Below are 12,874 nucleotides of genomic sequence, written 5' to 3'. Positions count from 1 at the left end.
TCATACTGGCTGACGTTAATATCAAGGCCCCTCTTTCTCAACCTTGCCCCTTGCTTCAGGTATGTACATCCTCAGAATAAGCCACCAATGGTCATCTCTCTCTAACAAGAGAACAACTCTATGTGACATTTCCTGATCAGCCATTGGCTGTTACCCTTTTTCTACTCACCTATTGCACTCTCGCCTCAAAAGGAAGGATTTTTGGAAAGTTTGATTTTCTTTTGCTCGAGCATTTTTCACAGTTTCGGAAGAAACTTGCATCAAAACCTTCCAGTATTTAATGCCACAGAACTCTGATGTTACAGTCGGGCTAAATCCTTTTCCTATCACCAATACAAGCCTGAGCTTGTACACTCCTAAATAGGTCTTTATCTACAGAATTGTTTTTCCTCAATATTGCTTTCCCTTCTGGTTCCACCTAAGCTGCACTTGAACACTACAGCTTATATTTAAATAAAATCTTTAAGATATTACAACATTGTAAGACAGTTCATAGAAATGTTAAAAGAAAAAATAAGATATGTAGATATATAATACAATATTACAGTTAACACACAAACAAGGTCATAAATGTACAAGGTTTAGAGTAGATATATGGACAGCAGAGTTTTGGGTGATCTCAGGTGTACAGAGGTTAGGGGAAGCTCAAGGGCTTGGTAAAATAAGTGGGTTTAAGAAAAATATTAATTTAAAAAACCGAAGTGGACATTCAGCAAGATTTAGGAAATACAGGCACAACAACTAACAGCAAAATAATTAAAATCAAGGGTTGCAGAAAAGGCCAGATTGAGAAGGATGAAGTTATCTCCAAGGGCAGCAGGGTGGGAGAAGATTGTAGAGATAGATAGGGAGCAGGGACAAGGAAGGGTTTGTCGATTTTTGTAAATCAAACAGTTCAAACATGTTATTACACACCTCTGGAGTAGGTGGGACTTGAATCCAGGCCTCCTAACTCAAAGGTAGGGAATCTACCACTGTGCCAAAACAGCCTGAGGAGGGATTTGTAGTAGTGATGAAAATTAGAAAATTAAAGCCTTGCTTTACTAGCCGTCAACATAGGTCAGTGGGTAAAAAAAAGGTTATTCATTGAAAGGGATTAGGAGTAAGGACATGGAAGAGTCTGTATGATCTCAAGATTGTGGATATTCAAAGGAGGCTAGCCATGGAGCACTAGAATAGTCAAAGTTAGAAGTAATGAAGTCATGGATGAGGTTATGAGCTGAGCATACGAGCCAAGATAGGGTGAAGTCGAATGACATTATGGAAGTGGAAATAAACGATCAAGTGATGTCAGACACATATTGGAAGCTTATCTCGATCAAACATGACATTAAGATTATGAACAGAATAGATTCATTTCAAACTGTTGTCAGAGAGATGCATAAAGCAAGTGACTAGGAGTGGTGTTTGGAACTTCTCAATTTTGATTGGGGAAATTCTTGCGCTTCCAAAACAGGATGTCAACTAAACATGCTGGTAATTTCATGATGACAAAGAAGTCAAGAGAAGTAAATAACTTCCTCCAAATCCTATACATTATGGTCCGAAGCCCTGTTTTGTTTTAAAATGGCACCTCAAGCTCACATTCAAGTGTTTTTATTTAAATTTTTATTGTGAGGGCTTATATGTCTACTATCTTTTCAGGCAGCAAGTTTCAGAACCATACCATTTGGGTGGAAAGAAAATTCTCAGCAACTAATTGTTCAAGCAACTAAATTAAAATTATGCCCTGGTTACTGTAGATAGGGGTGGGGGGATCCAGAACAGGAGGGCACAGATTTAGCATGAGAGGGGAAAGATTTAATAGGGACGTAAGGGGCAACTTTTTCACGCAGAGGATGGTGCATGTGTGTGAAATGAGCTGCCAGAGGAAGTGGTGGAGGCTGGTACCATTACACTATTTACAGAGGAACCTCGGTTACTCAAATATCAATTATCCAAATATTGGATTATCCGAAGGAGATCTCGAGGTCCTGATAGAAACATTACATCAAAGATGTGTTTTCAACACTGATCGTGTCTTTTGTTTACAGTGATTAAAGGTGAACTTGGATTACTGAAATGCTAGGAGAAAGTGAGGACTGCAGATGTTGGAGACCAGAGTTGAAAAATGTGGTGCTGGAAAAACACAGCTGGCCAGGCAGCATCCGAGGAGCAGGAGAATCGACGTTTCCGTCATAAGCCCTTCTTCAGGGCTGAAATTCTTCATACTGAAATGTTGCCGAGAACAGTCCTGGACATTGACGGGAGCCCAGGCACTGCCTACAAATGACTGACATCCGGCCCTCTGACACGTCCCTCCACGCTTTTCCTGGAGTTCTACACAGGTGTGTACCCTAAAGCCCTCGTCCCCAGATAATCTCTCCAACATTGTTCTGTACGGGCAAAGGAGGAACCTGTCAAAAGGTTGGAATAAAAAGTTGTATGTGCGCGTGCACCTGTGAGCGTGCTATTTGGAGACTTCCCCCCCCCCCACAAAAAGGCAGCAGAAGCAGGCTTGTTGTTGGTGTCCAGTCCCTCTGCCCTGGAGAAGGGGCGAGGGCAGACAGGGGACGGTGTTGGACAGGGTTGGGGTATGGATGGGGGGCAGTGTTGGATGGAATTGGGGGGCGGGCATTGGGCAGTGTTGGACAGGGTTGGGGTGGGCGGGGGAGGTGGACGGGTAGCGGCGTTGGATGGGGTTGAGGGGAGGACGTGCAGTGTTGAATGGGGGCCAGGGGCTCATGCATGGTGTGCGGCTACCTAGTCTCCTGAATGGGGAGTGGACTTAACAGAAAACTCCGAGCACTGAATCAATTAACCGAATAATCAGTTTCCAAATGAAATAGTGCCCGCCCATCTCATTTGAATAATCAAAATTCCTCTGTAAAAGACAAGTGGATTGGTATATGAATAGGAAGGGTTTAGAGGGATTGGGCCAACTGCTGACAAACAGGACTAGATTAGTATGATTTTATAAACCTCGAAGGTCACTCCTCAGCCTCAGACACTCCAGGGAAAACAGCCCCAGCCTATTCAGCCTCTCTCTATTACTCAAACCCTCCAACCCTGGCAACATCCTTATAAATCCTTTCAAGTTTCAAAACATCCTTCCTCTAACAGAAAGACCAGAATTGCTCACAATATTCCAAAAGTGGCCCATCCAATGTCCTGTACAGCCGAAACTTGACCTCCCAATTCCTATATTCAATGCTCTGACCAACAAAGGAAAGTATACTAAATATCTTCTTCACTATCCTATCAACCTGTGACTCCACTTTCAAGGAACTATGAACCTGCACTGCAAGGTATTTTTACAGCAACAATCCCCAGGATCTTATCATTAAGTGTATTAATCCTGCCCTGTATTTGTCTTTCCAAAATACAATAGCTCACTTTTATCTAGATTAAACTCTATCTGCCACTCCTTGGCACACTGATCCTTCTAATAACATCACACAACACCTCCAATTCTGGTGTCACCTGCAAACTTCCATTCCTGGAAACACCCTCAAATGACTTTTACACCCTAAATTGATCACACCGTATCGGCAATTCAGTGAACAAGGCTGTAAATAGTACTATAGCCGAAGCCTAGTATTTTACAGAGTTCCAGCATAACCTCTGTTATACTATGCGAGATCTTTAAACGTACTTAAATTGGTGTCCTAAAACCCAATTCACACTGATCCATCTTTTACAAAGCAATTTCTACTAACTTAAAGTTATGTCTAATACATTTTAAGAATTCAGCACCCTCTATCGTTTACACAGAACTTATTCCAGTTAAACATGGTAGTTTTCCTACTAAATGTTATTACAAAGGCAAACTGAAATAGCAAAAGCTGTTCATACATTATAGAGATTAACCCAGGGTTTTCAGTTGTGAAAGGTTTTGATATGAGTAAATAAAAGGGATAAAAATCAAATAACAGGTGGTGAGAAATTATAACATTGAGAGCTGGGGAAAAGATAGAAATAAGACTAACTGGTAGCCTTTGAAAAAGAGTAGACAAAGACTCAATTGGGCTCCTGTGGCATACAGTACTGTTTCATGCTTTTCAGTTCAAGAATTTCCAATGTTAATGATGTAATGCCATGTAAAATTACTTGAGTAGGGATTATATTTTGTTTGTTCCCCATTTTGAATAATAGCATTTCAGTTTCTTCTTTCTTCCACGCTAAACTGCTGAGACTAAACGCAAAGACCAGTCATGAGTCGGTCGAAAAAAACTAATTCCAAATATCCTTGCCTGAGGATTCCAGTTCAAACAGTAACAGCCATTGACTTTAAAAAAAAATCACAAGACAGGCAGCAGTTACCAAAAATGAAAACACAAATATTACGTTTTATTCTACAAACCCTTTTATGCAGCAATCGAATCAATGAAGCAAACCCCCCTGAGTTAATGAAAGCTGAAGAGAGAAGTGGAAGATGCCTGGGGCCGGCCCTGTGCCCACCAGCTTGGTCTCCCATGGCAACGCCAGGCCCGGAGACGGCGGGATGATAACGAGCTCGGCTGACCCGGGGGGGGGGTGGTAACGGCCACCAGGGCAAAGGGCAGCTGGACCGCCCGCCCGGGGAAACCAGCAACAGCGGGCAAGGCGCTAAGGCTTTTGTTGTGGAGAAGAATAACGGCCGCCATTCCGGAACGGGCGGAGAGAAAGGCGACAGGTTCAGGGTTTCTCCCCGGGTCCAGGGGGGCGGGGGCATGGCCGAAACACGGGGCTGAGGGAAGCAGACTCAGAGGCGATGGCTGAGTTCCCCCCCCACCCCACCGGCCCAGAGGGGAACACAAAGGGGCCCGTGTTGACTTACCCGTCACCAGCACGGCTTTCCCGGACGGCAGCTTAGAGCGGGAGCGGGTGGACACCTCACTCAGGATGGATGACCTGTAAGAGGAGAGACAGTCAGTCAGTCAGTCAGTCCAGGCGGCCGGCCCGGGGGAGTGGGCGCGCACACACAGGGAGGCGCGACTCCGAGGGGACAAGGCCCTGCCAGCACCGGTCCTTACCACAGATTGTTCTCCTCTTCGTCCTCCTCTCCGGCCGCCTGGCGCCGCTCAGCCTCCCTGCCGCCCGGACACTTACTCTGCGCCAAGGCCGGTAAGTGAGTGGCCCGTCTCCGGGTCTTGCTGGCCTCAATAGGCGCCATTTGCACACAATCTCTCACACACACAGAAAGGGAGAGGAGGAGAAGGAGGCAACCGCGACAGGGCGGGGTGGAGCCGGAGGAGGAGGCGGTGACAGGGCGGGGTGGAGCGGCGACTTGTGAAGACAGGGGAGGGGTGAGTGTCTCAACATTAGGATAAGGGGAGAGGACAGAGAGCGAGTGGTCTGGTATAGGGAAGGTAAAAACAATGACTGCAGATGCTGGAAACCAGATTCTGGATCAATGGTGCTGGAAGAGCACAGCAGTTCAGGCAGCATCGAGGAGCTTCAGCAAAATAGGGAAGGTGTTTGGTTAAAGAGGGGGAAAACAGTCTCAGTTTCTGATAAAGAGATTAACACTAGGTCAGCGAATAATCATATCCAAAATTACTGTTCCTGTTAGTTTAATCAGAGCCTACTTATAAAATGTAAGTCTTAAAGTTAATGTTATGTTTCCATTCAATTTCGAAGTTCTTTGCTGATCCAAGAGATTTTGAGTGCAGGTATTGGATTCATTTTCTCTGTGAGGCAACATACTAAAAACAATCCTCTCTAAAGTTTCAGGTCCGTGTACTTTTGAAGAGGCAAATCAGCAAAAAGGGAACGAGTAGAAATTATCACTGTTTCAGTTTTCATTGTCAGAGCTCAGAGTCCACATTGGCTGTAGGATCAGACTTTGAACAGCTTGATATGGACGAAAGATTTGGATAAATTCGACAGTGCTGTTTTGATAAAAGGGATAATAGGTTATAGAGGTGAAATATTAAAGGTGCGTTTAAGTTTTACAGCATACGATGTTGAGTAATGCTGCTTTGAATTGAGTTACTAATGGCACTGTTGTAAAAACAATGACTGCAGATGCTGGAAACCAGATTCTGGATCAGTGGTGCTGGAAGAGCACAGCAATTCAGGCAGCATCCGACGAGCAGCAAAATCGACGTTTCGGGCAAAAGCCTTCATCCATTCCTGATGAAGGGCTTTTGCCCGAAACGTCGATTTTAATGGCACTGTTGGCTGAATCAGGAATTTCTGGATTTAAAAGTCTCTTCAGAACTTGAACGCAATCTAAATTGACAGTTAGTTAGTGTAGAAATTAGAGAGAGTACTGTGAGATTACTCCCTTTCAGATGAAGCCGTAACCTGAGACTCATACCAATGGCTGGGTCAACATTTACTACCCATACCTAACTGTCATTGAACTGAGGGGCTTGCTGGACAAGTTATAGAGTCATAGAGATGTACAGCATGGAAACAGACCCTTCGGTCCAACACGTCCATGCCGACCAGATATCCCAACCCAATCTAGTCCCACCTGCCAACACCCGGCCCATATCCCTCCAAACCCTTCCCTATTCATATACCCATCCAAATGCCTTTTAAATGTTGCAATTGTACCAGCCTCCACCACATCCTCTGGCAGCTCATTCCATACACGTACCACCCTCTGCATGAAAACGTTGCCCCTTGGGTCTCTTCTATATGTTTCCCCTCTCACCCTAAACCTATGCCCTCTAGTTCTGGACTCCCTGACCCCAGGGAAAAGACTTTGTCTATTTATCCTATCCATGCCCCTCATAATTTTGTAAACCTCTATAAGGTCACCCCTCAGCCTCCGACGCTCCAGGGAAAACAGCCCCAGCCTGTTCAGCCTCTCCCTATATCTCAAATCCTCCAACCCTGGCAAAATCCTTGTAAATCTTTTCTGAACCCTTTCAAGTTTCACAACATCTTTCCGATAGGAAGGAGACCAGAATTCCACTCAATATTCCAACAGTGGCCTAACCAACAGCCGCAACATGACCTCCCAACTCCTGTTCTCAATACTCTGATCAATAAAGGAAAGCATACCAAACGAGCTATGAACCTTTCAAGGTCTCTTTGTTTAGCAACACTCCTGAGGACTTTACCATTAAGTGTATAAGTCCTGCTAAGATTTGCTTTCCCAAAATGCAGCACCTTGCATTTATCTGAATTAAACTCCATCTGCTACTTCTCAGCCCATTGGCCCGTCTGATCAAGATCCTGTTGTAATCCAAGGTAGCCTTCTTCGCTGTCCACTACACCTCCAATTTTGGTGTCATCTGCAAACTTATTAACTATACCTCTTATGCTCGCATCCAAATCATTTATATAAATGACGAAAAGTAGAGGACCTAGCACCGATCCTTGTGGTACTCCATTGGTCACAGGCCTCCAGTCTGAAAAACAACCCTCCACCACCATCCTCTGTCTTCTACCTTTGAGCCAGAACAAATTACAGTAATATGGCTCAGGGATGGGCAGGACTGGCAGCTTAATGTTCCAGGATTCATATGCTACAGGAGGCAAGAGAGGTGGGGGAGTGGTGTCTTTGATAAGGGATAGCATTACAGCTGTACTGAGGGAGGACATTCCTGGATATACATCCAGGGAAGTTATTTGGGTGGAACTGAGAAATAAGAAAGGGATGATCACCCTATTGGGATTGTATTATAGACCCCTGAATAGTCATACAGCATGGAAACAGATCCTTTGGTCCAAGCAGTCCCTGCCAACTATAATCCCAAATTATTGTGCTGATACAGCCATTGATATAGCGGAGGAATAGGTGGGGGATGTGGTGCCAGTGTAACTGTGGAAGATGGACTGTTCCACATACCCGACAAAAGAGCAGGCATAGCTGGGTCCCATGCGGGTGTCCATGGCTACCTCTTTGGTTTAGAGGAAGTGGGAGGATGGGAAGGAGAAGTTGTTCAGGGGCAGAACCTGTTCAGCCAGGTGGACGAAGGTGTCGGTGGAAGGGTACCGGTTGGGACAGCGTGAGAGGAAGAAATGGAGGGCTTGAGGCTTTCATCATGCCGGATGGATGTGTACAGGGACCAATGTCATCTACTGTATCCGTTGCACCTGATGTGGTCTCCTCTACATCCGCCTACTTGCGGATTGTTTCAGAGAATATCTCTGGGACACCTGCACCAACCAATCCCACTGCCAGTATCTTAATGCATTCAGGACCCAACATTGAGTAACAATTCAGAATGTGAACACTCTCCTCCACATTTATTACCCACCCCATATCCTGGGCCCTACAAAAGTGGTTTGGCTCCCAGCACAGCCAAATCACTTTTTACCATTCATGCATATTATTAGTATCCTACCTCTCATTTGTCTCCCTCTTGGCTTATCATCAGGAATACCTTTATTTGCCTCTCCTTTATTTTCTCACTCAGCATTGTTTCCATGTGCTCAATTTACTCCTTCCCCACCCCACCCCACCCCACCATCATCAGCATAAATACCATGCTGCCCCACAACCTGAGCCGCCTCCGAAATTTTAATTTTGTTTCTTTCAAAGACGTAAAAAGGAGGGCCCTGTATAGACTGCTGCTGCACACCGTCCACCTCTTCTCCCTCATCCACCGTCCGGACACGCCACCGGGCGGTGGGGATCCCCAGTGGAGGGCTCTCTACGCAGGAGTCCTCCCCCTTTCTCTCGGTGATCTGGGGTGGAGGGTGCTGCACGCAGCAGACCCCTGCAACCGCAGATTGCGGTGGTTCACGGACTCCCAGCCCAACTGCTTATTCTGTGGCGCTGTGGAGTCCGTGGACCATGTATATATTGGGTGTGGGCGTTTGCACTCCCTCTTTGATTTCCTTAAAAACCTCCTCCTCTGCTTTTGGCTGCACTTCAGTCCCACGCTCCTGATCTTTGGGCACCCGGTACGGAGGAAGGAGGGCAGGTCTGAAGACCTCCTCGTGGGCCTGCTCCTGGACCTGCCCAAACTGGCCATCAACAGGTCCAGGCAGCGGGCCGTGGAGGGGGTCGTTAAGGCCGACTGCCTGCCCCTCTTCCGCGGTTACGTTAGGGCCCGGGTGTCCTTGGAGAACGAGCACGCGGTGTCGACCAACACCCTGGAGTTGTTCAGGGAGAGGTGGGCGCCGCAGGGAGTGGAGTGCATCATTTCTCCCTCCAACTCCATTTTGATTTAGTCCCTACCCTCCCCTTCACTGTTTTGATCACACAGCACTGTCCTTTGATGTGAAGGGCAGTGTTTGTCACTGGCCACCCGGGTGTTTTCCTATCTTCCTGGTGGTGGAATTTGAATAAAGATTTGTGCACTTTGTGTCTTACACTGTCTCACACCTGCACACACACACCATGGGTGCTGGGGAAAAAAAATAAGCACTACCGCACTTAGGTGGTAGTGTGGGGGTTAAAAGAAGAAAAAAAGAAGAAAAAAAAATAAATAAATACCATGCTGTCCCAGCTGCTGTCAGTTCTGATGAAGGGTCACTGAACTCAGAAAAATTAACTCTATTTCCCTTTCTGCAGATGCTGCAAGGCCTGCTGAGTTTCTCCAGCACTTCGTTTTTTTTTCCAATCACTTTGCAAAGGACAATGCTGCTTTTCATGTTTGTAACATAGTCTGTTACCATTTATCTTCAATTCTTTGTCTGATCTGTTGTGGTCTGCCACCATCTCAGGTGAGTTTAATGGAGAGAGTGGATGAGATATGATCCTGATGTGGCGGGAGATAAAAATAAAATTCTGTTTGCTTTGTCATTTACTTTTGCATTTTGTAAAATGCTAGCAGAGAGCAGTAGTGGTGTCAACACTAGAAAAAACAGAGCTTCTTTCAATATTTTTATCATAGTCTGTTTCCTCTTTTTGTTCAATTTTTCTGCTGATTTTTTAACATCTGCCATCACCTTGGGCGTAATTTGAGCCTTCCTTGGCTCTCTTTCCTTTTATTCTTTGCTTTCATGTGATTTCATCAGCTCTACCAATACATCTATGGAGAGTTCTGACATAAGCAACTCCTCCACCTCGTTTGCAGCCAGGTTTTCAAATTCCTTCCCTCCAATTAATTTTGTCAATTACTTCGGCATCAACATTGATTTCATAGAGTTCCCCAATCATAGCCTCAGGTCAAATTCTTTTTCCAGTCAGCGATTGTGTAACTTGATTTCACGAGTCCTTAATGATCCACATCCATGTACGATTGTTGAATTCCTTCCAGAAATCACAATGGTTGGGACGTTTTTCTCATGAGGTTCACAATATGGCAGAAACTTCTTTGGATGTTCCCAGGTTACTAAGAGAAGTGAGAGAGGAAATAGCTGGGGCCTTAACAGATATCTTTGCAGCATCCTTGGACACAGGCGAGGTCCCGGACGATGGAGAATTGCTTATGTTGTCGCCTTGTTTAAGAAGGGTAACAGGAATAATCCAGGTAATTATAGACAGGTGAGCCTGGCTGGAGAAGATACCGAGGGATAGGATCTATTCCATTTGGGAGAAAATGGGCTTATCAGTGATAGGCAACATGATTTTGTTCAGAGAAAGTCATGTCTTACCGACTTAATAGAATATTTTGAAGAAGTGACAAAGATGATTGATGAAGGAAGGGCTGTAGATGTCATATGCATGGATTTATAGTAGGCTGATGGAGAGAGTGAACGCGCATGGGGTCTAGGGTGTACTAGCCAGATGGATAAAGAACTGGCTGGGCAACAGGAGACAGAGAGTAGTAATGGAAAGGGTTTTTTCAAAATGGAGAACTGTGACCAGCGCTGTTCCACAGGGATCCATGCTGGGACCACTTTGGAAGAAGGTATAGGTAGTCTGATTAGCAAATTTGCAGATTGGTGGAGGAGCAGATAGTGAAGGGAACTGTCAGCGAATACAGCAGAATATAGAAAGATTAGAGAGTTGAGCAGAAAAATGGTAGATGGAGTTCAATCCAGGCAAATGTGAGGTGATGCATTTTGGAAGATCCAACTCAAGAGTAAACCACAGTAAATGGAAAAGTCCTGGGGAAAATTGATGTACGGAGAGATCTGGATGTTCAGGTTCATTGTATCCTGAAGGTGGCAACACGTGTTGACAGAGTGGTCAAGAAGGCGTACGGCATGCTTTCCTTCATCGAATGGGGTATTGAGTTGGCAGGTCATATTACAGTTGTGTAAGACTTTGGTTCGGCCACATTTGGAGAAAGCGAGGACTGCAGATGCTGGCGATCACAGTCAAGAGTGTGGTGCTGGAAAAGCACAGCAGGTCAAGCAGCTTCCGAGGAGCAGGAGAATTGACTTTTCGGGCATAAGCTCTTCATCAGGATACATTCCTGATGAAGGGCTTATGCCTGAAAAGTTGCCTGTTATGAAGGGCACTAGCTATGAAGAGAGGTTGAGTAGATTAGGATTATTATCGTTAGAAAGATGGAGGTTGAGGGGGGACCTGATTGAGGTCTACAAAATCATGAGAGGTATAGACAGGGTGGAGAGCAAGAAGCTTTTTCCCAGAGTGGGGGTCTCAATTACTAGGGGTCACGAATTCAAAGTGAGAGGGGAAAAGTTTAAGGGAGATATGCATGGAAAGTTCTTTACGCAGAGGGCGGTGGGTGCCTGGAACGTGATGCCAGCGGAGGTGGTAGAGGTTGTGGGCGGCACGGTGGCACAGTGGTTAGCACTGCTGCCTCGCAGCGCCAGAGACCCGGGTTCAATTCCCGACTCAGGCGACTGACTGTGTGGAGTTTGCACGTCCTCCCCGTGTCTGCGTGGGTTTCCTCCGGGGGCTCTGGTTTCCTCCCACAGTCCAAAGATGTGTAAGTCAGGTGAATTGGCCATGCTAAATTGCCCGTAGTGTTAGGTAAAGGGGTAAATGTAGGGGTATGGGTGGGTTACGCTTCGGCGGGTCGGTGTGGACTTGTTGGGCCGAAGGGCCTGTTTCCACACTGTAAGTAATCTAATCTAATCTAATCTAATCTAGGTGCGCACGATAGCATAATTTAAGATGTATCTAGACCGATAGATGAATGGGCAGGAAGCAGAGAGATACAGATCCTTAGAAAATAAGTGACAGATTTAGATAGAGGATCTGGATCGGCGCAGGCTTGGAGGGCCGAAGGACCTGTTCCTGTGCTGTAATTTTCTTTGTTCTTTAGATATTAAAATTTGTGCGATGAAATAGGTCCACCTTTGCTATTAGTTATTATGTAAAATAAAAGTCCATGGTATAGGATGCAACACACTTGCATGGATAAAAGATTGTTTGGCCAGCGGAAACAGAAAGTGAGTATAAATGGGTCATTGTCTGGTGATGAGTGGTGTGCTAGAGGATCAATGCTGAGGCCTCAACTTTTACAATTGATATAAATAACTTGGATGAAAGGACTAAAGTACGGTTGCTGTGTTGCTGATGACTCCAATGATAGTTAGGAAAGTAAATTATGAAGAGGACATAAGAAAAATGCAAAGTGATTATAAATAGGTTAAGTATAGAGGGAAACATCTGACAAATGGAATTTAATTAGGCAAGGTTTGAAATTGTCCATTTTGGCAGAAAGAAGCATACCATCTAAATGGTGAGAAGTTGGAGAACTCTGAGGTGCAGTGATTTTTGTGTAAACCACAGAAGGTTAGTATGCAGGTATTGCGAGTGATCATAAAAGCTAGTAGTATGTACTGTTCTATTGAGAGGGGAATTGATTACAAGAACAGGGCTGCCATGTTTCAGTAATACAGGGCATTGATAAGAGCACATCTAGAGTAATGTGTATAGAACTGGTCAGCATACTTGTGGAAGGATATTAAAGCATTGTAATCAGTTCAAAGAAGGTTTACTAGACTACTACCTGGTTTGCTTTGATGAAAGCTGAAAATGTGTTGCTGGAAAAGCGCAGCAGGTCAGGCAGCATCCAAGGAATAGGAGAATCGACGTTTCGGGCATAAGCCCTTCTTCAGGAATGAGGAAAGTGTGTCCAGT

The 12,874-nt window shown here is 45.2% G+C and overlaps 1 protein-coding gene across 1 annotated transcript in view; it reads right to left on the bottom strand.

Moving 5' to 3' along the window:
• Positions 1–5,213, bottom strand: part of LOC122549956 (cytoplasmic dynein 1 light intermediate chain 1-like) — a 52,255-nt gene extending 47,042 nt beyond the window's left edge. The window contains exons 1-2 of the mRNA XM_043690239.1: positions 4,995–5,213; positions 4,799–4,872 (exon numbers count right to left, since the gene is read on the bottom strand). Coding sequence (XP_043546174.1) covers positions 4,799–4,872; positions 4,995–5,134 — 214 coding nt within the window. The 5' untranslated portion in view covers positions 5,135–5,213. The remainder of the gene's footprint in view (positions 1–4,798; positions 4,873–4,994) is intronic.
• Between the last annotated feature and the right edge of the window lie 7,661 nt (positions 5,214–12,874).

The sequence above is a fragment of the Chiloscyllium plagiosum genome, chromosome 5, assembly GCF_004010195.1.
Source record: "Chiloscyllium plagiosum isolate BGI_BamShark_2017 chromosome 5, ASM401019v2, whole genome shotgun sequence".
NCBI lineage: Eukaryota > Metazoa > Chordata > Chondrichthyes > Orectolobiformes > Hemiscylliidae > Chiloscyllium > Chiloscyllium plagiosum.
This window is presented reverse-complemented; position numbering and strand designations above follow the sequence as displayed.